The 27,796-nt window shown below is 41.0% G+C and overlaps 7 protein-coding genes across 10 annotated transcripts; 3 read left to right on the top strand and 4 right to left on the bottom strand.

The window, feature by feature from the left end:
* Positions 1–100: 100 nt before the first annotated feature.
* LOC115761860 (DDB1- and CUL4-associated factor 12) lies at positions 101–2,077 on the bottom strand. Its single transcript, XM_030703853.1, has 4 exons — positions 1,722–2,077; positions 1,107–1,661; positions 639–1,043; positions 101–583 (listed from the first exon to the last, which is right to left on the bottom strand). Exons 1-4 carry the CDS (start codon positions 1,986–1,988, stop codon positions 431–433), a joined length of 1,380 nt encoding a protein of 459 aa, XP_030559713.1. The 5' UTR covers positions 1,989–2,077; the 3' UTR covers positions 101–430.
* Positions 2,078–2,604: 527 nt separating this feature from the next.
* On the top strand, positions 2,605–4,041 carry LOC115761882 (transcription initiation protein SPT3 homolog). The gene has a single exon (XM_030703884.1). It carries the CDS (start codon positions 2,684–2,686, stop codon positions 3,827–3,829), a length of 1,146 nt encoding a protein of 381 aa, XP_030559744.1. The 5' UTR covers positions 2,605–2,683; the 3' UTR covers positions 3,830–4,041.
* Positions 4,042–5,077: 1,036 nt separating this feature from the next.
* LOC115761932 (probable cytochrome P450 12a4, mitochondrial) lies at positions 5,078–7,050 on the top strand. Its single transcript, XM_030703962.1, has 4 exons — positions 5,078–5,199; positions 5,254–5,756; positions 5,833–6,280; positions 6,333–7,050. Exons 1-4 carry the CDS (start codon positions 5,116–5,118, stop codon positions 6,930–6,932), a joined length of 1,635 nt encoding a protein of 544 aa, XP_030559822.1. The 5' UTR covers positions 5,078–5,115; the 3' UTR covers positions 6,933–7,050.
* Positions 7,051–10,839: 3,789 nt separating this feature from the next.
* On the bottom strand, positions 10,840–16,663 carry LOC115761863 (phosphopantothenate--cysteine ligase). Its single transcript, XM_030703855.1, has 6 exons — positions 16,560–16,663; positions 15,605–15,775; positions 15,071–15,514; positions 11,621–11,806; positions 11,402–11,539; positions 10,840–11,330 (listed from the first exon to the last, which is right to left on the bottom strand). The coding sequence occupies exons 2-6, from the start codon at positions 15,728–15,730 to the stop codon at positions 11,283–11,285; spliced, it is 942 nt and encodes a 313-aa protein (XP_030559715.1). The 5' UTR covers positions 15,731–15,775; positions 16,560–16,663; the 3' UTR covers positions 10,840–11,282.
* A 457-nt stretch (positions 16,664–17,120) lies between these two features.
* LOC115761985 lies at positions 17,121–21,532 on the bottom strand. Its single transcript, XM_030704032.1, has 4 exons — positions 21,255–21,532; positions 20,078–20,181; positions 17,684–17,991; positions 17,121–17,613 (listed from the first exon to the last, which is right to left on the bottom strand). Exons 1-4 carry the CDS (start codon positions 21,319–21,321, stop codon positions 17,475–17,477), a joined length of 618 nt encoding a protein of 205 aa, XP_030559892.1. The 5' UTR covers positions 21,322–21,532; the 3' UTR covers positions 17,121–17,474.
* Positions 21,533–22,726: 1,194 nt separating this feature from the next.
* On the bottom strand, positions 22,727–27,654 carry LOC115761895 (mitochondrial import inner membrane translocase subunit TIM44). Of its 2 annotated transcripts, none has more exons than XM_030703901.1 (4): positions 27,451–27,654; positions 24,730–24,810; positions 24,117–24,654; positions 22,727–24,064 (listed from the first exon to the last, which is right to left on the bottom strand). In XM_030703901.1, exons 1-4 carry the CDS (start codon positions 27,520–27,522, stop codon positions 23,400–23,402), a joined length of 1,356 nt encoding a protein of 451 aa, XP_030559761.1. In that variant the 5' UTR covers positions 27,523–27,654; the 3' UTR covers positions 22,727–23,399. The 2 variants fall into 2 exon arrangements, with proteins under 2 accessions (XP_030559761.1, XP_030559762.1); XM_030703902.1 differs by lacking the exon at positions 27,451–27,654 and adding an exon at positions 24,936–25,222.
* Positions 25,173–27,429, top strand: LOC115761897 (protein nanos). Of its 3 annotated transcripts, none has more exons than XM_030703904.1 (6): positions 25,173–25,239; positions 25,306–25,417; positions 25,469–25,761; positions 25,837–26,221; positions 26,437–26,888; positions 26,956–27,429. In XM_030703904.1, exons 3-6 carry the CDS (start codon positions 25,720–25,722, stop codon positions 27,217–27,219), a joined length of 1,143 nt encoding a protein of 380 aa, XP_030559764.1. In that variant the 5' UTR covers positions 25,173–25,239; positions 25,306–25,417; positions 25,469–25,719; the 3' UTR covers positions 27,220–27,429. The 3 variants fall into 3 exon arrangements, with proteins under 3 accessions (XP_030559764.1, XP_030559765.1, XP_030559763.1); XM_030703905.1 differs by having other exon boundaries at positions 25,306–25,761; positions 26,437–26,492; positions 26,550–26,888; XM_030703903.1 differs by having other exon boundaries at positions 25,306–25,761.
* Positions 27,655–27,796: the final 142 nt, after the last annotated feature.

Genomic DNA, 27,796 nt, shown 5'->3' with positions numbered 1-27,796 from the left:
AAAATAAGAATAGGAATATAAATATAAAAACTGTGGAGTTATTTTGTTATGCAAATTGCATTTGTAGATAGTTTAATTTCAAATTCTATTACCATTAAGATCAGACTATAAAATCAATGCTTGCGTTTTGTGTGTATGTATAAACTTAAAATCAATTGTGTATATTGTATGTATATATCTTTAGACTGTATAAATACCATCTATAATTGGCTAAAACTATTCGAAGTTTATGCATACATTTACACTTATTAATTGTATAAATCAAACACAAATATTATACAATTTTTATAACTAAACAAAAAGTCAAAATCAGCAGAGAAATCAAAAATCACATTTCGCACATCGCAGCCACGACGGCGACAAGGCTAAAAACAAAATATACTATTGCCTAAATACTCGTACTAATCAGATTTGTGACAGCCCTGTGGAATTATTGCCAAACCCCCGCATAGTTGCCCACCAGTGTAGCAGGAAGGGGCCCACCAGCCGCAAACAGTCGCATCCGTGTGCTGTCATAGCAGTGCGTGTAAATGGCAGGCACATATTTTACCTGCTGGAACCCGTCCATTTCATCCTCCGGATACTACAACATAAAAGCAATTAAATCAAATATAGGTTCTTTGCTGTTAGCTACATACCACAATGCCCTTGCTGCACTTGAGCGCCACGGTGCGCGAAGCATTTACGCTGCTTTCTAAATACTTTCCAGCCCGTATGTCATAGAAAAGTAACATGCCCAGCCCGGTTCCCACCGTTAAAAGATTGCCCTCAAAGGATGTGGCGCGTATGCCACAACCACTGTAACGGGATGTAATCTTTTTGATCGTCTGTAGCGTGCGTGCATCTAGCAGAATCGTGTAGGAGCGACAGCCGACAGCGTAGAGTCCATCGCTATGATACGCAATGCTAACATTGTCCTGGCAGTTGGGGAGCTTGCGTGAGAGTGTTTGCTTGAAGGTCTCTGCATTAAAGATGTGTATATAGCCGTTAAGGGAGAGCGCTGCGATCTCTTTGAACTCTTTGTTGAAACACAACGAACGTATCTGCAAATCCACTTATCGAACAGTAAGTGACACATTTCTTATTTGTATAAAACAATAACTTACCCGCTGCGCAGTGCGCACTTCCTTAACACTCAGCGGATGTATAGTGGCAAATGTGGGGCAAGATTCCTCTCCGCCGTCAGGAAAGTCCATATGATCTTCGTTGATGCGCCACAGAGCCATGCGAGAGTCTTTGGAGCCCGAGACAAGAAACTGATCATCCAACCAGCACATTCCCATAATCAAGTCTCGATGCCCGCTTTCTCCTACACAAACTGGATCCAGTGTGGGCAACCGGTACACGGCGATATCAGATGAATTACGTGCACCGGTGGCTAGAAATGACCGACTGGGTGACAGTTCAATTGCATGTAAGCCGCCTTGGATCTCTGGATGATTGGCACGACTATTAGAAAGAGTAGGAATGGCATCCACACGACGCATATTCACATCATAGACAAGCAGCTTATTGCACTTGGTGCCGAACACCACCTGACGGTTACTCAGCCATTTGGAGCAAAATACCTTGTTAATGTAACCTAAACTGATTTGCGTCTCGCGCAACATATCGTGGGTGAGCACATAGCGACTGGTGTATTCCGCATTGACGCTGCGACGCTGTATAAGTAGAAAGTTCATTAGCAACTGGAAGACATTTCATATCAACTTTGAACTCACATCGCGCAATGAATTCTCCCTGCTCCGCAGATAGTCGCACAAATTATAGGAGGTGTTGAGGACCTCGTCCTGCTGTTGAGGAGTCTCCTCGTCGCTGCCAGAATCCTCGTATGTAACGAAATCGTCTGGTTTGTCTGGCTTCCTCCTTCGCTCCTGTCGCATCGCCCTTTGCTTAGCACGACGCTCCTCCAGACGTGAATTCACATGACAGGATGGGTAAGTGCCCACAATGCTATCACGTATGGTTTTCACCATGCCATTGAACATTTTTACGGCGATGTTTTCAATTCTAGTACTTATATTCCTAAAAATTATTTTTAGTGATAATTCTCCATTGTCCAAACAAAAATGGTGGTGCGCGAGTATCGATTAAAGCAATCAGGTTTATTTAGGCGATAAATGAAGTTTTGATAACCGATAACTGGACACAATTTCAGTGCTGCACATTCCAGTTCAATATGAGATGGTTCATTTAGAAGGGGAACACATCTGCTCATAATTCTTTGAGTATAAAATTGTAAATTCAACAAAGTAAATAATAGCTCACTCACTTTGTCACAGTATCTATTTCCCATGCAAAAAGCTGACAACAGAGCTAATTTTATAATATACAGATTCTGTGCATTGATGAATTCTATAATATATGATATTTAAATATATTGAGCTTAAGCCAACCGACAATTAATAACAAAAATGAGCAATTTTTCCATTGGTGTTACCTTGTTAGTAGTTGTTAGATGCTAGTGCTAGCACAGCTTTATAACATTCATCCGTAATCCAAGTTAAGGTTCATTTCGTTCACCATTATTATTGGTTCATTATTGCAGCCCTTCTACACTCGATTTTGTGTTCTTTTTGATTTTATATTGTTCATTTAGTTCATTTTACGTATACCATGTTTATATACAAGCATTGTCTCAAAAGGACTTAGTGCAAGCGAATATTCTTGTTAATGCATCACCATGAACTATCAAACGAAGCGTATGATGCGGCAAAATTCGGTGTCCATTGCGGCCAGTGAGGTGGGCAGCGTTGCATCGCCCATTATTGCATCGGCATCGACTGCGCCTAGTGCACCACAGTTGCAGAACCTTGAAGACAATAAACCCGTGCACGTTCATCGTCAGGTGATACTGGTGCAGGGTGGCAACATGTCACAAACGCAGCACCAGCAGCTGCAATCAGTGGCAACAACGGCGCCCAACCAAAACGCAAACGTGGCCGCTATCCAAATTGCGGACGATGCACCCGTGTCGTTGCTAACAGAGATTGCAGACATAATGCGAAGCTTTGGCGACAGCGATCAGCCGAGAACTGCCAGCGTCAAGCTGGTGGAACAGATACTGCAGCAGCAGCTACGTGGTATTTTCAATGAAGCCTCACTGGTGGCAATGCGCCGAAAACAGAACCCCTGTCCCTCGCAAGCGGACTTTGAGTTCCTGATGCGAAACCATCCCGTGAAGATAGCACGCATGCGAAAACATTTGAAGGACATGCGTATACTGAAAAGATTTCTGAGCATTCGTACTGGTAGGCCGCAGGATTTTATGGACGACCTAGAGCAGCCGGAGGAGGACGAAGAGCTAGTCATTGAGGTACAGGAGCTACACGATGAGGATCGCATGCGTCGTCTGTTTCGCGCTGATCGCATTTCACAAATACTCACTGGTCAGCAGTATCTCGAGTTCAACGAAGCTCGAAAAACTTCATTCTACTGCCGACACGGGGAAAAGATCAAGAACAAGTTTAGACGATTTCTGGACTTGCCCGCCGATTTGCGCATTCCCACCCCCACGATGAATATTTTGGCCTATTTGGCGCACGAGACTATTGCCGCTATTGTGGACTACTCGATACTGACCCGGTTGAATTCAGATAACCGCACCACAGAGCCATACAGCCGTGTCACCTCAGCTGGAGGTAGTCCGGCAATGATGCATGTATGTCCAGAGGTGACACAGGGTCGTGGCATGGAGGTGGTCAAACCCATAAGCGTGCAAGAAATACACGAGGCAATGCGACGATTTCGACAGATGAGCAATCGCAAAATTGGACGCTATCGCAACTCCTGTGACATTGATTTCAGGCGCAGCTTTTTGGCTATTTAGTAGACGTAGATGTTAGATATTTTAGATAGAAATTAATATGAGAGGGTTTGAAATCTTTCGCGATACATGAGACAATTATTGTAATTATCAAATAATTTACTTTGTTTTAAAAAACTGTAGGAGAGCATTTGAAAATCGACCATAAGGAACAAGTTATGCAAATGTATCTACGAGAATATCTTTCTGAGTGGAAGTGTAAAATAAAAGGTACAATTAAAACTATTTACTGCCAAAAGTTTATATTTTATTATCAGACAATTAATAATTGATTTGTAACGAACAACTTTCTTTGGATTCTAGTTTGGTGTAAGGTAACATAAAATTCAATATAAACCTCTGCTGCTAGTCAGCTGAAGGCTTTTGGTACATAATAACAAATATCAGCAGCGCACAAACAAACTTCAATATTTCGATGATATGGATATAAAATTCCTATATTATTTGCTTTGAACTAGACTTCCACAATTCTTGAATTCTTGTTTGCGTCGGAATGAAATTAGAGATTGACCTTGAGCGATAAAAGTTCAGCCAGCCCACTACAACTCATTACTAATATTTGCAAATGCGTCTCAATTAACAAATTAAGAGAGTTCCAGGAAAATACAAATTTTTTAGATTTTTTGTATGTGTAAACACGCATACATAGGCAAAAGGTTAAGCGTGAAGCTTAATGACTTACAATATATACAGAAATTTGCTGCAAGAGCTTACACATGCATACATATATTTTTGAGTAGAGGCACACACAGTCATGGCTTTAGATAATAATACTATCAGTAAGAGCTTTTAAATATTCCATATTAATGCATTATACGAATGTTGTGCTTGTTTATGAGATACCCTTTAAAATTACAAGCATTTTCACTGTACGAATATCGCATAATCACACACATTTTTATTGTACTAATAACTAATAATCACTGAGCTTGTGAATAATTGATAAGTCTCTAACGCACAAAGCGTTAAAATTGTGTTATATCAGGTCAGGAACTCTCTCATTAATCTCTGTTAGAAATTATGTATGCAAAATAATATGACGCGTATCAGAAAGCAAATTTGAAAAGCAACAACCTTTAAGCTAAGCATACGCTAAAAATAATTTAATTTATTTACGTTTTTTCTATACGCTTTCTGAAAGCTTTTGAGAATTAGATTTGGCTCTCCCACGTTTAGACTGTGTGTAAACATAAAAAAGCTTGCGGACTGCTGGCATTCCATTAATTGATCATTGCAAAAAGTTAGTTGAATTTTCGAGTCAATCAGGTGAAGACCGCGGCGAGTGCAAAATGTTAAAACTACGCAATTATTTGGCCATAAGTCAGTCACACAAAGCGGCCCATGCCCTATATGCATGCGCGATTACAGAGAAGGTGAGTGTGAGATACGCTTGTTAGATTAAATATACTTACAATCATTTATTTAAGTGTTGTCAAAGTACTGCAGCTGCAGTTAAGGAACCAAGTGCCGCTAGAGATGATGTCGAGTGGCAACAGGCACGGCCCTATGAGGATGTTCCTAACGCCAATCCGCTTTCGCTAACCTTTAACATGGTATTTCCCGGAGGGAAATATAAAAATCTGGATTTATCTCAACTGATATTGGCAATGCGTAGAGACTATGGTGAAATCTTTCGAATTCCAGGCATTTTTGGCAGCGATCCCGTGTTGACCACATATAATCCAAAGGACTTTGAAGTTGTCTTTCGTAATGAAGGTGTGTGGCCGCATAGACCAGGCAGCGATACCATGAGATATCATCGCGAGAAACATCGAAGGGATTTCTTTCAAGGTGTCGAAGGGTTGATTCCTACCCAAGGTAAGGCGTGGGGTGAATTTCGCAGTATTGTAAATCCAGTGCTAATGCAGCCGAAGAATGTAAGACTCTACTACAAGAAAATGTCACAGGTCAACTGCGAATTTGTTGATCGGTAAGCAGATCAGCTTCAAATTTTCACCCAACATTGTTGTAGTTAAAATACAAATTATTACGAACGTTTCTCTCAGTATTAAGGCCATAAGAAATCCCAACACCCTGGAGGTTCCGGACAACTTTATAGAATATATAAACAGCTGGACTTTAGAATCGGTCTCTGTTGTCGCGCTAGACAAGCAGCTCGGTCTCCTGAAGGACTCGCTCACTGATGAAAACGCCAAGCTTCTCTTTAAAAGTTTGGATGAGTTCTTTACGTATGCCGCCGTCTTAGAAGTACAACCATCGCCTTGGCGCTACATTCAGACCCCAATGTTAAAGAAGTTGATGAATGCCTACGACAACATACAGAAGGTGACCCTGGCTTACGTGAATGAGGCACTGGATCGCTTGAACGCGGAGGCACAGCGGGGCCTAGTGCGACCCGAAAGGGAACAGAGTGTACTCGAGAAATTGCTGAAGATAGATAAGAAAGTGGCTATAGTCATGGCCATGGACATGCTGATGGCTGGCGTCGATACCGTAAGCATATAGTTAACTAATACGAATCAAATTTCATTTCAATTTTTCTTAGACTGCAAGCACTTTTTCCGCACTGATGTTGTCGATTGCCACCAACCCGGATAAGCAGGATAAGTTGCGCGAGGAGGTCATGCGCGTACTCCCCAATAAAGACTCGGAGTTCACAGAGGCATCCATGAAAAATGTTCCCTACCTGCGCGCCTGCCTCAAAGAATCGCAGCGACTACTGCCCCTTGTGATTGGTCATGCGCGGACAACTAATCGTGACTGTGTTTTGAGTGGCTATAAGGTGCCAGCAGGCACATTCGTCTCCATGGTTCCCCTAAATTCGCTTACTAGTGAAAAATATTTTCCCCGACCATTAGAGTTTCTGCCAGAACGCTGGATACGCAATGAGACGGGTTCAGAGGCCAAGTGCCCGGCAAATCCTTTAAAAACAACCAATCCCTTTGTTTTTTTGCCATTCGGTTTTGGGCCTCGCATGTGCGTAGGTAAACGCATTGTCGATATGGAATTAGAGCTCGGCGTTGCTAGAATTATAAGAAATTTCAGGGTTGAGTTCAACCATTCGACGGAGAATGCTTTTCGCTCGGTGCTTATCAATAAGCCCAATATACCACTCAAGTTTAAGTTTACTGATTTGGAAAATTAATAATCCCTAAAATAATAATTGAGAGCTGTTACGCATTTAAAAATTCAGTCAAGCGTCAAGCATTAACCTTTTTTTGTAAATATATGTAAATACACTTTGTGATGAACTAATCGTGCCTTTTCTTTAACACTTTGGCTAACCAGCTAGCTAGTTTAGTGAGCATGGACTACATTAATGCGACGGCGTAGTTTCATATTGTATTCCTGCTCGGCATTGGGCAGTATCGTTAGTCAAAGGGTTTCTTTGATTTTGTCGTATTGGGGCGGCTCCATGGTGCTCCAGTCGAAAATCCCAAGAAATATTATATATATTCCAAATGCAAGCATATTGAGTTCCAGGTTTTGTTGAGATCAAGAACTTTGATACCGGGTCGTTCCAATTCCATGCACTCAGACCTATCGATAGCAATATGCGGAGTTCTGTTTTTCGCTGAGCTCTTTGTGCGAAGCCTAGTTATCAAATATTCCTGCGCGAAAGATGCACTACATCCTACTACAATTGGAGAACACCTTTGAACATTGGCAAGCCACTTCAGCAGTACGATGTTGAAGGTGGTAGCTGGTGCTGAAACTGCTTTTTATTTTAAATATTTTGTTGTTTGCTCGCCGTTCGTTTTATACAAACGTTTTCCGTGATTTTTTCACACATGCGGGTGGAATTTCCCGAAACCCCGTATTAACGTGCACTTTCATCACATTCCTCTTATGGTCAGCCAGTCAGGACAAACAGTTTTATATATAGTGTAGATAACATTGAATTAACTTCTGGCATGACGTATTCTGTTTCCCATTTGCTAACATTTATTGTTCATATTATGAAAAGGATTTAAACACTGTATAGAGCTCTATATATTGTGTGAAATTGCGTTTTTTCCCCTTCTACTAGGGACTGCCTTTTTCTTTGAATATATATAATTAACTAATGGGTGTCAACCAAGTAGCTACCATAATTTTATTGGTGCACCCTAAATGCAACCTCATATTTCCCAAAGAAGAAAACACAAAGTGAATTTTAAACAATTAAAGCTATTTTTCATCAGTTTTATGCACACACGTTCAAATATATGGGAGTACATATTATATAAATATTACGTAATTATTTGTAGTTATATTCACATAATGTTGACTCAAGACATAAGACAAAGTTCATTCAGTAAACATTAATGTATGTAAACAAACAATTTATAACAGTTAACAAATACCTTCGGATTTTTGTTTGGTTGTTGCTATTCAAATTCTTATTATATTTGCACTGTAATAGTTTGGTTAGTTAATATTTTTGTAATCTTTTTAATAAGAGTTTGGCCGATTTCAACAATAAATAGATTGTTGCATAGTAATTTAATTTTGATTTCATATTTAAATTTGTTTAACAATTTTAGACATAAACTTGCGATTTATATAGAATAAATAGTCGCAATTATATATTTATGTATATAGATATATAGATATATATGAATGTATACACTTAGCTCGATTTAATAAATACTTATGTTTATTAATTTAAATGTGTATATCAATTTCATGTAACGTAATTTCTGATATATGTATACTTCAAATTCTATTTCGTTTTTATCTGATTTGTATTTTTGGTCCGATTGCTCAGAATATTAAAACATTGAAGGATTGGTTCGTTTTTGTTTTGTTTGGGTTCTTTTAAAACCTTTTCCAGCTCTCATTGACAATTGATATTTTAAGATGCGGTTTATTTTATTGAAGGTTTTCTAAGAACATTTATTTTAAATTTATAAGTTCGACTTTTTTTTGGAATTTTTCAAAGTGATTTTCCTCAAATATATAATTCGTTTAAATTTTGGACTATTTTATGGAAAATTCAAATAAGATTATTTAAATCATTTAGATATTTACGGTAATTTCTCTTGCCTTTTATATAAGTTGGACATGCAATGACTTTTCACAAAAAATATTATTTACAAAGCAGATTACAAAACTTACAAAGTGTTTATATAGAATATGGAATTCAGTCCTATGAATCGGATATGAATAGTTCTTTATTGACTTACACATAAACTATTTAAATTATTATAACACACTCTTCCTAAATGACTGCAGATAAGTAAGAGAGGACTTCAACTAATTGGAAATAATCAGAGTGAAGCCCTTAGCCTGCGCTCGCATTCTTGGCAAGTTGCCCACACAAAATTCGAGTACATATTTTATTATACGTCATTTGGCTTGCGAACAGAATTTTTATGTTTGTATGTATTTTAAATGCGCAATCGATACAGAATCGATGCAGAAGAAAACATACATGAGCATAGAGCATAAATAAGTGAGTGGGTATCAAATGTTGGGGGCGTGGCATGGGAGCAAAGTCGGCAAGAAAAACTAAAGTGCCCTCACGAATTGCGGTGTGGGTTGATTGTGGGTAGAAGCGTGTGCGGCAATAAAAACAGCACAATCCAGAAAATACGACAAGTGGCAACAGGTTATAATCTTCAAGCGTGGGTGCTTATATGTATGTGCAATCAGTATGTACAGTCTTTATTTAGATTTTTCAAGAGCTCGTCAGAGATCGTCACGAGCTGCCCAAGAGCACAAACTTCATACGATAAATTGTTACCGAGAAACCCAAAGGATCTCATTTAAATTTATAAATTATTTCTATTTGTCATAGAAAAAATAAATGACTAATTGCCGATTTAGCAAACCTAGCTGAAGAAAGGTAAGCGTCAGATAAAAGGCATAGCCAGAGCCTCAAACCCTTATATTATTTTAAACGAGAGGAAAGTTCCTTCTAAGAGTTGATTTGCTACTAGCAAGTTTTGATAGCTTGTTTCTTGTCATGTCCACGTTGAAATTGGGCCTTAACTCAATTCACTATCCTCTTATGTATTCATGTTTGTGTATTGTACGTGTGAACACAATAAAATCTAATTTGCTGCACATTCACACACCCACCCGCCCACACATACGCAAACACATTTACGCGCGCACAAACATTAAAGAGGAAAAGTTGTTAAATATTACGCCACAGCTGCTGAACGAGCGCACAAAAAAACATGTTGCCTAGTTTGGGGCTGAAACAAAACCGAAAGCGAAAATGTGGCCGGAAGTGGCGCTAGCTTTGGACCTTTGGTCGCACAGGCCACAACCAGGGAACAGTTAAGGCAGGTAGATTAGGCGGCAAAGCCGTAGATAAAAGGCGACAGCAACAGAACATGCAATAAACATGTGAAAAAAAGGCTGACCCAAGACCCTGACAGGCCAGAGAGGCAGCTGCCGCTGTCAATGGTCTGTGCTGTCTACGTCGGTTCCTGTTTTGTTCTATATACAAGAATTTCGTGTTGCGGCCCTTTTTTTGCGGGCGCTGCGTTAATTAGTTTTTCTTGCTGGTCTGCTGGTTCTGCTATATTTCTTCTTTTGCCACCAATTAAATTTTAATTTGCCAGTGGCAGCTGTCAGAACTTCATGTTGAGTTGCAGTGTATTCAAAACTGACCTTTAAACGCCACTTGACCTGCTTGAGCCAGACAAGCGTCAAGGCATTAAGTATACGCCACCATAAATTTGAACAGCCAAGGACATTTGGCAGGTTCCGCAGTTGTTGCTGTTATTGTTTTTGCTGTAGTCATTGCTATGCACGGCTTGTAAATCAATTGTCGCAATGCCTGCAACCGACAGTCGTCAGGGCCGGTCTGCAAATTGCAATTTTATAGAGCTCCTGTACGTGTGTAGGTGTTTGCATTCGTTCGAGTATATAAGTAAGTGTGCGGGTGGCTAATTTGTGGATGAGTGCTCACGCGATGCTCTGGCCACGAGAGCCGCAAGGGAATGTGAGCACGAACAAAACTGATTATTGATGATCTCAGACTTGTGTCAAAGCCATATACCACGGTGCGTATGCTTGATGACAGAAATGGGGAGCCAGAGAACGCATAAAGAAGATACTGTCAAATGGAAATTTGTAATACATAAGGTGACATCATTTTTCAAACAGCCAACGATAAATGCATGAATAACAAACAAAACACAACAGAACATGCTCATTCAACCATCATCAATTATGATGCGTCCGTCTAGGGCGTAACCATAAGATAGATATTAACCGTTAATATAGACAACTACAAATTAAACGTACAAAATATGCAAATGGACATGGCGCTATAACCTGCTCAATATTTTCGTCCGAAACTCGGCGTGCCCGGATTTAGGACGTGGCAATAATGCGAACTGGTCACGCGAAAATCCGTTGCTGCGGCGGTGTCGACGTTGCTACTGCTGCTACCGTCGGTTGGCAGTTGGCGGTAATGCTGCTGCTGCTGCTGCTGCTGGTGCTGGTGGTGGTGGTAGTGCTGCTGCTGCTGCTGCCGGCGGCGCATCGACAACGGTCATTGGCGCTGCTCGGCGCTGCTGATGAAGTCGCCATGTTTTTGCACCTGCAAACGGAAAAATATAACAAAATATTTCTGTTGAGAACAGCCTTTTGTTAGGCAAGTTCCGCACTCACCACGTCGGCCACAATGGGCTCCTCTATCTCTAGGCCCTGCAGCGCTTGCTCGCGACTCAAATGCAGCTCATAGGAATCTGTCGGTGTTACAAAGACAACACGATGTTTGCGTGTCTGCAGGACGTTGGCAATAACCAGCTACCAAAAAAAAAAATTATCCGCGAAAGAATGAGATCAGTATGTAACTTTGAACACAAATGTGGGGTTAATATCGTTTACCTTATGCTTGTATTTGTTGAGGCTGTCGCGTGCCTTGACTATCAATAGATTCTCGTCCGTTTCCAGCTTAAAGGAGACCACAAAGGCATGCGGCACCCACAGGCTGGCTAGTGGTGCCAGCATTTTCGGCACCAATTGCAGCGAAATCGTAGGTGCCCCATCTCCCGATTGCATTTTGTGTGTGGGCTGCAACGGTGAGCATATAGCATGTAAATGGAATGACAAGCCAACGATGCGTATGCGATGAGATTGCAACCCAATGGAAGGGGGCGCAACAGGGGGGACAACATCTCCACACAGAAACCGACAGTCAGTTCATGTGTCCTTGCGCACAGACAACATCGTGGCGCAGCTAAAGGCCAGGGTTGCATTCCACCTTCCTCCTCTCACCGCTTTCCATTGCCTTGGTACGCAACATGAAGTTTAACTCTTGGCGCTTGCCACATGGCAAATGTATTACAACTAATTGAAAGCATAACTCAGTGATAATGAGCTGACGATGACGCCTCGTTGCACATATGCTCTTTAAATATAACACATACGCAGCGTGGGCTACTGGGCACATGTCCGACTACTTGTTGAACATAATACCTCGCCGCTGATTAGGTTTCTCCCCCAACTGCTGACTAGTCTCATTTCTTTTCGCTCACAAGGCAACTGGCAGGCAAGCAGGACGGCCAGCTAGACAGATAAGCCTAAGTAGCCAGGACATTTTGCGGGCTCTGAGTGAAATGAAAAACCCAGCTGCAGGCAATGAGATGACAACGAATACGAACCAAAGCGACATTGGCAACTGCGCAACGCTTACGTCGCTGTCGCTGTTGCTTTTGCTAATTCGAACTTTAAGCTTTTGGGGCAATAAGTTTTAATATCCTTAACTTACACAATAAGGAGTAGCATTACTTTACGTTAGATTATGTATATAAAAGATTCATATATTATAGCAGGTTATATATAGTGAAAACCCCGTATTAGCAAGTAAAGTAACTACAGTAAAAATTACAGCTTCGTAGCTCTTTCGGCATATACACAACGCATAGCCTAAACACTATTTGCCACACTCTACATAAGGACTTTCCAACGGTTTCTGAAATGCCAGCCACAGCTATGAACATTTTGAGAAAAAATGATTTTCGCAAAATCACCAAGTTAGGAAAAATTCGAGGTCAAAGTTTGTAAATGCGGCAGTTAACATTGTTTTTCAAATCCACGCCTTCAAGTTTTCAGTTATTTAATTCATTTAATTATTCTTCTAATTATATTTCAGTCCATTCATACAGAAACTGCAGATTTTATTTAAGCTCTACCTATAACGGCTTTAATTCTGATATCGCAAATAAGAAAAACTTTACCCAATTAGTTAATATACTATTTATTATTCTATGATTACAGAAAGCTGCAGGGTTTATGCTAGTCGAGCACTCTCGGCTAGACCGTTTTTAGTTGTGCTTGCTTTTAAGAACTGCCAACAGCTGTTGACATTGAATTTGGCTACTTATTCACGTTCCCTTTTTTCCTCTGTCCTTGCTCCGAGACTGTGTCATTGTACCCACTTTCTTGGCGAGTACGAGTGCGTATAGGTCGCCGTCCCTTTGTGTGCGCTCATGCGTGCTCTTGTAAAGTTTTTTGATTTGATTTGCAGATTTGAGCTCGTCGCTTGCTTTGCGCCCAGTGTCATTACTTTGGTTATCTCTAGCTTCCTCTCTATCCCTTTGTCCTTGCTTCTTTTTGTTCGAGTAGTTTACATTTATAATTTCTTGTTGGTTTTGGCTTATAAGAATTTACTTTAGCGACAGTGTTCGTCCCTACTAAATCCTTATGAAATGTCAACTTGTTTGCCGCATTTGCATAAATTTACCTAAAGGTTGTACGGCGCTGAATTTCTTGACATTGTCCTTGAAACTGTTAGTGGGTGTTAAATGCCCTATCCGAAAACAGCCCGAACTGCATAGCTTATAAAGATTGTCTGACTGCATAAGTTGAAATTCATGCTTTAAGGTTTAATGTGGTTGACTTCTCTGGCAATGAGGTTTCGTTCGTGAACCTACATTCAGAATCTTGTTTGTTATTTAATTTTATAAAAATTATCCATCGGGTCAGACATATTTCTAAATTACTAAATTATGTAGACACATGTATCTTAGTTGTATGCAAGCTCCATATGAATAATTAAGTTATAAATGCGTATGGAATGAAAATGGCATTGCAACTCAATGGAAATGCAATTATAAACACTAAGTGAATTTATAGACTACCAGGTGAAACGGACCTGCTTCAAGAAACCCAGAGGAAGACATAGCGCAATAGGCGCATAAATTTAAAAGAACACACATCAACAGGCAATTTTCGTCATTGCACTTTGAAAAGTAAGCAAAGGGGTTGCGAGAACATCCAAGAATTCAATCAAGCGAAGGATTTGTGGCTAACGCCCTACCAACCGCTGACGCTCTGGGAACGCCTCAAGCATGAGGCCGAGCGGAAATGCACGAGCTAAACGGAAATAGAGCGTTGAAAATGCCAGCACGAAGCTGTGAGGCTGAAAGGTAGGCGACAAGTGGAAAACTTTCAGTTTACCTGCCCCAACACTCTTTCATGTGCATGTGTATGTATATATTTATGTGAGTGGGTGTAGCTCGGGTGGGCGTGCTTTGGTAGTAGGTGAAAACCGCAAGCAGCCCACGGCGCGACGACAAACGCCTCCAGCAATGAGCGTTTGATGCATGTACTTGAAAACATTTTGCCGCTGAACACTGAATATATAAGCACCAGAAAGTCTGCTGACAGGCGACAGGCGACAACGATGAGTGGATGCGGAGACGGAGACAGAGTATGACAAGCGGAGGATGCAACCAAAGCTTGCATGAACATGTAAATGAGTGCTAAAACTAAAATGAAAATAAAATGTGGTCGAGCACAGCCCCTAGACTGGATAGTGGGAGGGAGGGGAGAACACAGTCACGTGGGCACAACAAGCAAATTTATGCAAATCAAATTAAAGGCAACATGACAATGTTAAGGCTGATGATGTTGTTAGCTCAAGGACGCCGATAGAGATACATATATGTATATATTTACATATATATATATATACATAAAGTCAGTGCTGCTGACAGGCATTTGATATTGAGACAAGGGAGCAGCGTGTCAAAAGCAATTGTTAATATTAAGCTGCTGTCGACCTCTCCCGCTGATGCTGCTGCTCCTCATAGTCCTGGTAGATGTGGGACTGACGTCAATTATGTGAAGAGAAAATATGTCAAAGGCAGAGCCGACGGCAAACGCAGGCAATCAACATTGCGAATCGATAAAAAGCAATTTCCAGGCAACTGGAGCTGGCGATGCCGCCAGTCATTGAATGACGAGTGCAATCAATTACAAGATTTCCCACATGACCACCTTGTGGGGGGCTCAATGCACGGAGATTGGGGCACGGCGTTCGCTGCGACTCACCATCATGTCCTCGGGTATGTAGAAATCGGATACGGCTGCTGCCAAATATAATACAGCACGCTCCTCAAACGCAGCCAGGCACTCACAGGCGGCGCGCAGCAGCCACATGTAGTCGACAACGCTGGTGAAGTTGACGTAGAGAATCATTTGGGTCTCGCGCGCTATCTTGTACTTGGCCAGCACCGGCGCAAACACGTCCACCGAGTCTGGCTTGATGGCTATCGTAGAGCTCTGGCTGTTGTCCGCTATGTCCAGCATATCGAAGAACTGCTGGCCAGTGAAGTGGCGCGTGAACGGCTCCAGTGACTTGTGGCGATACATAAAAATGACGGCATAATCGTGATCCAGAAAGTACTCGGCGCTCGCCGAGCCCCGAGTGCCGGCGCTAAAGTTGTCCACAAAACGCACAGTATTATGCTCCAGGGGGACTGTGGTGCCGCCCGACTGCGGAAAATATATGAATAAAGAGAGTGGTTAGCTCATTAGCGGGAATTTGAGGGCATTAGTGAATGATGAGTGGGTTCAAGCTTTTACCGTAACGAGCACAATCCGGTTCTGAAGCTTATTATGTCGTTCGCAGAACTCCTTAAGCAGAGAGCGATTATCCTCGAAATCTGCTGGCGGCAGATGTGTGTTGTAAAAGTCCTCCCAGTGCGTCATATTGTTTTCTCCAGATGGTCCTGTCTAACTACGGTTGGCACGCGGCTGAACAAGTCCCAGCGAGAGGAAAAGGAAGCGCGTAAGGAAGCACAAAAAACAAAAGCGTTGAAAACGATGTCTGGCTTTTACCGTTAATTGATATGAAAAACACCCACGCACAGTCGATGACACACACACACACACACACACACTGGCACTGGTTAAAAAAGCGAGCGGTAACTGGAACAATTAAAGCGACTACAGCGGCAACAAATTTAAGCCACGCAACTAAATTAATAACAGCACAACGTGTGCTGCATGTGGCGTCTACAACTACACGGACAGCGCGTCAGAACTTTCGCACTATCTAAATTCAATCTTGACCACTGACTGCACTCCGTTCGGCGCAACGCTAGCTGCAGTGACGGCGACCGACAATTGTGTACTGGCAGACGTTTTCGTGTCTCTGCCAAGAGACTTTCACTTAGCCTTCTTATCAATGAAACTGTTCGACAAGAGTGCGCATACGCGTTCGCATTTTAACGGTAGCAAAGAGCACGTACATATGGAGAGGCCCAACTTCTCTCGTGCCTGTTTTTGTTGCACTATGCCTTGTGCATATAATTGGCAAATGTTCGAAACAAGTGCGATGAATCGGCCATAGCACAAAATTGTTGTTTGACGAATGAGAGAGCAAAGGAGTACACATCGAACGTAAATGGACGTTAACAGTCATACCAATGAGAACTTGAGTAACTTTGCACACTGCCATACCGTGTGACATCTATGTATAGAAATGTTGCAGCTTTTGCCGGTTTGTATCACAGTTTCTGCTCACCTCTGCGCTTACCTTATAATTCAAAAGCTAAACAGAGTGTCTTGAATGGCAAATTAGGACAAGCACCACAAATTTAACTAGAGGACACGCGCACTTTATATTTAGCGAAACAAGCACAAGTTCAAAGTGCAAATTGCTAAAAAAGACAGCTGTTGCTTTGCACTGTTAAGTGTGGAGCAGCTTCGACTTACGAGGAGCAGAACTGTTAGAAGCGAATATTTAAAGTGATGTCAATTAATATAAATAAGTCGATAATATTCATTGTTTATTTGAAGGGCAACATTGAATTCGCAATAATTAAATAAGATGGGGAGTAATAAATGAAAGTTAATGACCGAAAGTGAATAGTGTGGCAACACAGGTTTTCTAACCAATCTGCTGCACACAGAAGCTGCCAACTTAATTGTATTTTTAAGTAACATGGTACACTCCATGTAAACCAACAGTCACGTTACGGCTCGCGTTAACATGCCTTGAACTGGAAATGGAACAGCTCGAACAGAGTTTTAAATTGCACCAAGTTAACGGATAAAATTAATTTAAAAAACGTTGATTTTTTAGATTGTTTAATGCAATTACGGGCACCTTTACAAAAATTGCTTTTACAAAATATTTGAATCGTACAAAGAGTCTCTAGAACAATATCACAGAAACTTAAAACTAAATTGGCATGCCCAACTTCGGGCCGAAACTTCTATAAAATGACCTTTAGAATTATTATTTGACGTGTGATTGTGTGTGTGTGTGTGTGTGTGTGTGTGTGTATGTGGTTAATTGACAATGCGCATTAATGCACCCGACCCTGTCCACACCCAGGGTATGCGAGTGTGAACTCACGGAATGCGCTCAAATAACAATGTTATCAAGTGCAATTTAAAATAGACTTAAGCGTAATTGAATCTCATCCTACACGAAAATTAAACTAGACTACGATCGCGTGGTAGCCGTAGTTGTTGGGGCGTAGGGACTGAGTGTGTGCGGATATGTCACATGATAATCCGCGTCGTCAATGCCCTCCTCATCCACATCCCGATTCACTAGTCTCTCGCGCATGCCATAACGCTGCCTGTAGAAACAAGAGATCAGTAATTAGCACTTCTCAAATATATGCCTGTAATAAGCAGCCTGCAACGTACTCTAAATGCGATCTCCATATAACCAGTCCCGCATAAAGGCAGACTGACACCAGAGCCACCACGACAAGTACTATGCTGAGCAGCATATGGCTCTCGCTTATGGCACTAGACTCCACATCCACGGGCGTCATCTCAATATTTTCGGATACGAAAGTATCGGTGTCTGTGTTGTAGATGCCATGACCCTTGAAACGCTCCTCCAACTCTTCGCTGCTGTCTCGATTTGCATCCTCGTTGTCGCCAGATTCGAGTATTTCCACATCGTATTTATAATTTCCGGCGAGCACTAAATTCGTGGCCGTGTTTAACTACAAAATGTCAGAACCGTTAGACGCCCACCTTATAAAAATACAAGCATGTGACATATATATGACAATATATGAATTCAGGTCGACGATAAGTTTGGCACGTGATTAAATGTCTATTATTTGCGGTCGATTCGTTTCCGCAGCCTGACGTCATGAGCGTGACAAATTACGGCAATAGATACCGTCAAATTTAACTTATAAAACTGAGTGGATGATTGAGGTGCTTCATTTTAAGATCAGCCGATATTATATGACTAAAATTAAGTGCGAATTAACACCCATTTAATTGAGCTTACGGTTTTGCAAAACTGTAAAAAAAATATATCAACCGGGGCGGACTGACTGATCAACGTATAGCTCAAGCCGTAAGAGCTAGGAAACTTTCAATTTAACTGTAGTTACCTTACGTGATAAAGGTGCACGAAAATTCGATCAGTCTCAAACACATCCAAATCCATCCCATCTTGATGGGATCGAAGGTTAAGGATGGTCTTTATGGAAATTCATTTCAGACATGTTTAACACTTTTAGCAAAACCACCGAGAATGAAAATAGGGGTCAAAGACTGCTTTGGGGGAAGTTTTCGGCCTCGTCCTCGTCGACTTCAAAGCATTACATAAAACTTAATACGTGTTTTAGTGAACTTGGAAATTGCACACGTAACTGTGGATTTCCTTCAAAAACATTGTCAAAGATCTTTGTAAAAATCCTTTCTCAGCGAAAATGTCAACGTCCTTTAACATTCTCCCCGCGAGGTTAGAATAGCAGTTCAAGATATAACACCTATATTTTAATTCTCCATGGACGGAAAACCAGAGGACAATTTTTAATGTAAACAACTTGGATTGGAAAAGGCCGGGAAATGTTATATAAACTTACTGGACATAATATGTAGTTTAAAAAAACTACGAATATACATTTAATCTCACTTTAAGTGAGATTATTCTATATACTATACTCATTGAATATGAAAGAACAGGTAAAATAGTTTTGTATGAATTTATTAAGATGGTGAAATGACTTGTCATAACTGTCCGTCTTTCTGTATAAACGCGTCCATCTTGAAAACCATAATTGCTAGAGATTTAAAATATATGTATTCTGTTATTTAAACACATATTCTCTAATATGCGCAGACACCACCGACGAACGTTATTGCGTCTGGAAACAAGCCAAGGTCCGATCACGGTTATTAGAAACACGTTTTTCTTAAAGGGGGGGCTGATTGCACAACCCATACTCTGAGCTTTCTACTGACCCAAGGGTTGTAAGCTAAAGCGGACTAGATCATGTTTGGCCAGTAATTCAATAGAGCCGAGTAGGTAGTTCTCGACAACAAATGCTGGTACGTGACTTGTCATTGAGGTTCCATCTGCCGGCCCGCCTCGTGTTTCACTCTAAACGCTTAAATTATTTACAACTAGCGACAATTATAGCAAAATATAATAAAAAGTGCTTAGGTGCTGGCTTAGGCCAGGCAATTGGAGGAAAGTGATATTTGATGTGCACAGGTGAAATCGCGTGCGAAATGCGTGAAGTTCAATTTGTTTAGACCGGAATGCGACATTGAAACGTCACAAATAACTTAGAACTCGGCTTTAGAAAGAGATTTGCTTTGGGTAAGGCCTGAGTCATAGCCATGACGAGGGAACCACTTAAAACCCAACACGCCGTGCTTGTTGTCGGTTTCAATTTTGAGTTAATTTTTATGGAATTTCGTGACTAAGACGTTAAAAACCCTCATCGCTGTTAGTGGTGGCTTCTTCAGTTTTGATTTTATTCATTTTATGCAAATTGTCGCCACTGAAATGATCGTTGCGTGCATTTGGGCCTTATAAGGCACACAGCGCGCGTGTCTTTCTTGCGGTTTTTGCATTTAATCAAAGTGAAAATAAATACAAATTTCTTAAAGCGTAAATTTCTGGTTCTGTGTTTAAAAATAAACCGGCCGCACTGCATAGCCAGCCATCAGGCTATATCATATCATATTTCATTTCGAATCCCTTGTTAATTCTGTCTGTCTCCTAAAGTCGGCCTTCTCTGTCTGCCGGCCCAGTTACCCCGCCCACAAAAGCGATTAGCTTACCTCTTCGCCAGCGCTGACAGCTGTTTTATTTTTGGGTCCCTGGCCATTCGAATCATTTAGCTCGGTATCAGTTTTCTTCAGTTCCTCCAAGGGCTTGGCATGAGCTGTAAAAATGCAATTAGCCAGAACAGATCGAGACATTAAATAAATATTTGCGCATGGCATTTTCCTTGAAAGGCGTTTCTTCTACAAACAGATCTTCAAATATTTGCACATGCTGTGCGACTTTAAAACATATCGCACCTTTGTTTATTGGTCCAATCAAAATATTTATCTTACCCAGAAATCGCGCAACACGCAAAAAAACATATTATCTGCTGTCGACTTATCAGATGCTGGCATAATTTCTGGAGATACTTTTGAGCAAACAAATAAACGTGTGGAGACGAGAAACCAAACCGGCAAGCTTAATATCCAATACCACGAAACCTGTCTATATATACCATATACATACATATATTTGTATATAATATGTCCTATATAGCACAAGCAATAAGCACATTCCTAATGCCACAGTCGCGTTTCAAAATCTGTTTGTCATGCGCAACACATAAAACGCACATAAATCGCACATAAATCGCGCTAAAATCGCGCGCAGAAATAAAGGTTTGCGAATAATATTCCAGAAAGGTTGCTTCAAAAATGTGCTTTAGTTGTATATTAGGAATAAAGGTTATCAAAAGCATTGCAAAAAAGTACTCCCACGCATGAATCAATTTCTTATCATAGACAGCATTTGTTATCATAATCTCTGGCAATATCTTATCGGGCAATGAGCATAAGGAAGCAAAAACTTATAGGGACACTGTATATATATATTTTCAGTAGACGGACCTTGATATTTATTTCAAGGCCCTTGGCCACAGACTGAAGGCAGTTGGCATTATAAACAAAAGTGTTTATGCGCTGTTAACTTGGCTTCCAAACTGGCCCGGACCCGGACACAGACCCGCGTCACTTAATATTAACAGTTAAAGAAAGGGTAATTGAGTATCCAACAGCGTATCTGCCTTCGGCTATCCTGCCTTCCAGCTGCATTCGTAACTAGTTTTGCAGATAATGTTCGAGTGAAAAATAAATATTGAGACGCTGCGTGGATATTTATGTGCGCCTTGGCTATCTGTCTGTCTATGTTATGCGTGTGTGTGTGTGGTTGTGTGTGTGTGTATGTACTTACAGAAACCCGTCGTCAGAAGCACAAAGAGCAGCACACTGCAGAATGTTAAACCGTTGCTGACACGCATTTTCGCTTTATTTGCCTTAGAACTGTTTTTTATCAATTATTAATAAATCGCTTATCACACGCTTGAAAATTAAATAATATTCAGTCAAGTGCGTCAGCTGATATTTTGCCCAGGTGAGTAAGCGTTTGGGATTTTTAGCAACCAATTATTTAAACATAAAACACTGTTTGATCATTTAACGCGTCCACGTTCGCGACCTTTCTGCGCGTGCGTTCGCAACGAGCTGCGATTGAAGACTGAACGCCAATTCTTTATGTGAATAGTGTTTAAGCTTTTGAGAGGCAGACAGAGCTTTCGTCAAGTTCAAAGTTAACGGGCATCAAAACGAATGACTAAGAGAACTTGTTTTGGTTTCGTACACCAGTTCGTATTTTACCTACTGGCTAACTAAACTAACTCTTTTTGGTTGTTGTTGTTGTTACACTCCCTGGGTTTCGATAAAATTGTGTGCACATTATGCCCTTTATCGCTATAGGATATAGTTGTAAGACATCAACCTTACCTTATTTTATGGCACTATCAATCACGGACCGACGACTTTAACGGTACAACATCCATACAGTTGCCTGGGGCTCGAGACCGTACCCCTATAGAAAGGGTATCATAATTTTTTTTTTCATTAAATTTTTAACGCATAAAAGGAGACATTTCCGACCTCATAAAGTGTATATATATTCCAAAACAGCATCAACAGCCGAGTTGATATAGTCCTGTCTCTCAGTCCGCCCGTCGATCCCTCGTGTCCTCCTATCTGTTTCTATGCAAAGTAGTCTCTCAAATTTGAAAGCATCCTGTTGCAGGCAGTACATATCTTGCAACCGGCCGGAGAGGACCAGTATTTCATATTGCTGACATAGAAAAGATAAGTCGAAAAGTGGGAAACTGTTTGGAAAACGTTTTTGTAAATCAACCGAAAAGGAAATTTATTTATTTACTAATGCTCGACAAAACGAGTGTCTTCCTCATTATTAAATACATTACATTTTTACCTCGGTGCTTATTATTTTTACTATGATCCTATATATATATGTAATATGCTATCAATATTGAGGAGCTATATCTATATCTATATCTGCACTAAGAAAAATCGGTCGAAAATAAAGTCCTTGTATGAACAACTTTTGTGTTAATTAAGATACCTTGACCAAACACGATTTTTATTAGATAAACTATACTGCTTAAATTATAGCCAAAGCTCTTAATAGCGTATTACTTTATTATAGAGCACTATAAATAAGAATTTTTATCAAACTTAGCATTTAAGAGTTTCACTATTCTGACATATCTGCAAACCCGTAAGCCAAATGTTTAAAATTTGTTTGTTCCAATTACTGGAATAAAACTGTTTTTTCTTCTTCTACACAGATATAACTCCAAACTAACAATGAATTTGATACACATTTTCTTTTTTATGTAAAGGTATTTTATTATTTTATACTAGACGTTATTTGTGTAGCGTTTTGGTTTTACAAATTGTTGTGTGGGTTTTGTATATGTGGCTTTTTAGTTTCAGCTATTCGGTACAGTGAATTTATGCCTAAGCCAAACGGGTGCTTAAACTGGCCTTAAAATACGTAACAAATCTCCTATACTCAACAATTTAACTTAAGAATTACTAATTGCTTGCACTTTTAGCTTCATTTAAATTTGGGCCAAACACTTGCGGCCTCCGAGCGCCGCCGGCCACGCCGCACTCTGAGCACCCAAGCTCACAGGTTCATATACAGCTTACAAGATAGGTTAAAATATACAACATATATAACGCCATGAATGGGCGGTCAGGGTGAAGCGTAGCCGACGATGACCGTGGTCCGCCAGAGCCACGCGCTAGATGCACAGTCGAGCCAGTAATCTACTGCATCACAGATAAAATAGGAAACTGACCAGCAGCTCCGGCTCGCTTAACAAACGCACGCGACTAGCAGCTGACAAAACCATCGAAGTAATATAAGAGCGAAACTTTTGCACACATTTAAAACCAACTGCTACGGGTTTGTAGATGTGTCTGTCGTTGGTGTGTAGTGTCTGGGATTGATGAGAAACTTAAACTGCTTAGAGGTAAATTGTGTGCAGCACGTTTAAACAAATTGCTCCTGGCTATTGGCTGATAGCTCCATCAGCCGCCAGGCAGCCTTGGGATTGAGTTCGTTGCGATCGCGGCAAAGCACCCACACGTAATGAACGCGCATCACCTTGTCGGGATTGCCTTCGACAACTTGAGCCTTCTGGTCGCGTACGCACATGATCTGCTGCGCCTGGAACGTGATTATTAGCACTGGCCCCTGCTCCATGACTTTTCCCATGGCGAGCTCGATGTTCTCAATGTCCAGGATCTTGGAGTCCAGATACAGGCCAGACTTTTTCGCTTGCATTATGGGCGTGGCAATTATGTTGTAGGTACTTTCAAAGCACCAGTCCTTTAGGATTTCCAGATCGCCTCGCACAATGGCCTCTAAGACATTCGGTATAATGTCCTTTTCGCAGTCATATAAAAACTCCTTCTGATCAAAGTTGGGATCGATTTTGACCAGTTCAGTCATCGTTTCGGACAGCTCTGTTTTAGAAAATAGACCGCCCATTACATCGGACACCTTGTCGGTCAGCAAACGGGAAGCTCTAATCACAGGATTTTCCGATTCATCGTACTTCACTTTCCAGTCGAGAACTTTGTTCACATAAGTGTTGTTATTTTTAAAATTCTCCCAAGACTGGTAGAATTTGGAGTCTTTATGGAGCTCCAATCCTACAAATAAATGGTTATTTACTTCTTCAGCCAATAGGAACATACCGCTTACCTAATGCCTCGGTATTCGCCTCCACAACACGCGTGCTATCGGACAAATCCACTTGCACACGCTTTCGCAGCCTAACCGGCGAGCAATATACGCGATTTTCTATACTCGTTTCATTCATTTCTTTTTTAATTAGTTTCGTTGTATCAGAGATAGCTTGGAAAGCTCCAGACTGGCCAAGTTTACCGCTAGTGTCCGTTATGGTATCACTAACGCCCTTTGCCGTTTTGGAAAGCTCCTCAGATACCTTTTTGGCCAGGTCCGATTTGGAGGCATCGTCAATAACATCACCCACTTTTTCCTTGATGGCCCCCAACTGCTCCTTCAATATGTTAGACGACTTTTGCGCTTCCGATTCAACGATGTTGAACTTCTGCCGCGCCGACTTTAAAGCATCCGATTGCTCAAGTTTTTGTGCCTCTTCGCGAAACTTTTTTATGCTATCTTTCATCTCCTTGTTCTTATCCATTTCACTCCTCACATTGTCAATGAATTGTGAAAAAAAGCCGGGCCGACGTCCGGGTGAGCTATATAAACGTTGCTATTCCGTGAACAATTAGAAAACATATGTATATATATTTGTGTCTAGATTTGAAATACATACACTTATACTTACCGGCTGTTGTTGCAGGTTATAACTCGCTAACTGATACGTAATGAAGCAGGCGCGCTCGCGCGCTAAGGCGGCCAATTTGTACTGCAAAGAATAAGAAGCGGGCATATAGATTAACTGGGATGTACTCGGGCCAAGTTTAACCTCGAATCAGTCACATGGGAAAATTAGTTCCAATAGCTGCGCCTACCTAAAATGTATGAACCTACCATGGTGACAGGTGCTGCTGCTACGATGATTTTCAGCCGGACACTCGCTATGTGATAAATGCTTAGCGAACTCACGTCAATCGTACCAAATTTATGTAATTCGCACTCTGAAACACGCACGTATCAGAATTTGAGCATCAGCTGTTTTGAGCGTGCAGTGTTGGCAAACGACGAGTATAGTGCTGTGCAATGAATGTGGTCGGCTGCGTATTTCAAATTGTTGGAATCAATGGGGTGGTGTTTGTGCAGCAATCGTAATTATGGAGAAATGGCGGTTGATTGTCGCCAAAACTACAGATGATATGTATTATATGAATTGATTTATATGTCTTGCTTGCTTAGTTTTACTATTTTGTCAATTCCCTTTCAGGCATTCGCTTCTGAGACCATGTGGCAACTCTTTGCGAGAGCGAATTGCGCCGATTCAAACCGTTACTCGGCCAAGCTTAGCCGACTTCCAGGAATTGAGCTATGGGAACGCAGTACGTATTCTCATTTCACTTACATATGTACATACTTATTTGCTTTTGTAGTTGGCGCCAGTTGCCGATCTTTGGGATTTGACAATTTCTTTTGTACTTGCGCGCCATTTTTGCACAGTGAATTTAAGTTTCACCATAAATCAAAATTAAATACAAAGAAGTAGCGCATAAAAATACTTCAAATTTTTAAAAAATTTTAACTTAGTTTTATGCGTGTAACAATTGGTGCAAAACGAAAAGTGCAATAACGGCACTTAGTATATCCTACATTCCAATCAATACACATAGTCATTGGCATTGTCATGTTTCGCAGTGGCAGCAGCCTGGAAGGCAGTACACCAATTGTAAGTGGACGCCATTACAAAGTCAAAGGTTACTTTTGACAAAAAAAAAAAAAAACAACATTTATTTCTATTTAGGACAATATGTCGTCCTTCCACGATCTTGGCGGACTCAACATGTACTTGGATACGGCCTCACACAACATCTCGCCACCTGTCTCATCGGCAACTCTGAGTCCCCCAACGACCCCACTGACACCGGAACCTACTATGTCGTCGACTCAATTTCCCCTGCTGACGGACGGTAACCACGTAAACATGAATGCCTCTACTGCGGCCAGTACACTACTGATGCAGCGCCAGTATCAATATCACTTGCTTCTGCAACAGCAGCAGCAACAACTTGCATTTGCGCAACATCAGTTGGCATTGGCCGCCTCAGCGGCTGCTGCGAATCATCACCAAGAGGACGAGATAGCGCATTCACTAAAAATGTTTGCTTTACTCACGGCCTGCAACGCAGGTGAGTGCGAGTGGGGTAGATAGAGAGGCAACGGTACAATCACCAGTGGATCATAAGAATTTGAAGTATTTCGGTTATTCAACTTTGATTTGAGCTTTTCTTAAAAGTCCGTAAAAAGTCTCCAAACCGGGACGAAATGTTTCACTGCTGATCAGTTAGAAAAGTTAACATTCAGTCGTAAAATAGCTCTAATTAATTCAAATCCGCATACACAGATACAGGCAGTGGATCTACACAGGATGCGATGCAGGAGTTTGCAGCTAATGGCTATGTGAGCGATGAATTCAATTGTTTTCAGTACAATAATCATAGTTCCGTCGCGCCGCAGTCGTCACAGTTGCCAAGCCAAGTCCCTATTTCATCGGCAGGTACTGGGGGGAATGCAACGGCTGAAGGTGCCACCTTCCCGTCTTCACTGGCTGCTGCCCATTGGATCAATCTCAGCAATTATCGGGAGCACCTAAACCATGTTTGGCGAACCATGTCCATGTCCTACATGCCTAATGTGGCAGCCAACATGGGATTTGCAATGCCAGCTTCTAGCCAAAACAATATTAACACTATGGGCTTGGCCGTGCCGCCAGATCACATGCGTAATGTAAGTAATTTGAACATTAGCAATAACAAACTGAATAAGCGGTACAACAATGGCAAGTTCAAGGAACTGGTAAGTAGATGAGCTTCCTTGCGTGCGAAACTATATATAATCTTTCTCCATTTTCTGCACCCAATAGGTGCCTAGGCATTGTGTTTTCTGTGAAAACAATAACGAACCCGAAGCTGTGGTCAACAGCCATACAGTGCGCGATGCGTACGGACGTGTGCTGTGTCCCAAGCTTCGCACTTATGTGTGCCCCATATGCGGAGCATCCGGCGACTCGGCGCACACCATCAAATACTGTCCTAAGAAACCCATTGTCACAATGGAGGATGCCATTAAGGCAGAGTCATTTCGATTGGCCAAAAGCAACTACTACAAGCAGCAGATGAAAGTTTAAGAGTGGGAGAAGCTCTGGCAGCTTTTTAAGCGTTTATATAAGAGTTATATATATACGCGTTCCACACTAAAACGTTCAATCACCAGCTGCAAGTTAATGCGCCTAGCGCGTTCGATTTTATTATATTTTTTTTTAACACTTCGGTCAGTTTAGTGTAATCAGTAACTAAACACACGTTCAAACTTCAAAATTATGTTTGTTTCATAAATTCAATTACTAGTATATACTTACAATATGGGAATTGTAAAATCGTAGGGGCCGATAAAAATGTCTCAAAACTGGCTTGTTGATTTGTGCCAGCATTTTTGGTAACGCTAAGAATCTTAGCGGTCAGATAATCTGCAATACTGGTCTGATATATCTATATATATTAATCTATTAATTTTGGATGAAAAGACTTTGAATTTCGAACTGTCAATCGTGATAGAGTATGATTTGAATATTTGCTAAAGAAAAGAGCAATGAATATTTTCGATGGCAACCTTTTCACAGTACAAGTTTTTAAATTTTGACATAAAAAAGTTGATTACCAACCCAATTTTTATTACATGTTTAATTTTTTTTTTGTATTATCGCT

This window comes from Drosophila novamexicana, unplaced genomic scaffold (genome assembly GCF_003285875.2).
Source record: "Drosophila novamexicana strain 15010-1031.04,08,12 unplaced genomic scaffold, DnovRS2.1 tig00000512-arrow-arrow-pilon, whole genome shotgun sequence".
Lineage (NCBI taxonomy): Eukaryota > Metazoa > Arthropoda > Insecta > Diptera > Drosophilidae > Drosophila > Drosophila novamexicana.
The sequence above is the reverse complement of the archived record's forward strand: the minus strand, read 5'-3'. Positions and strand labels throughout refer to the sequence as shown.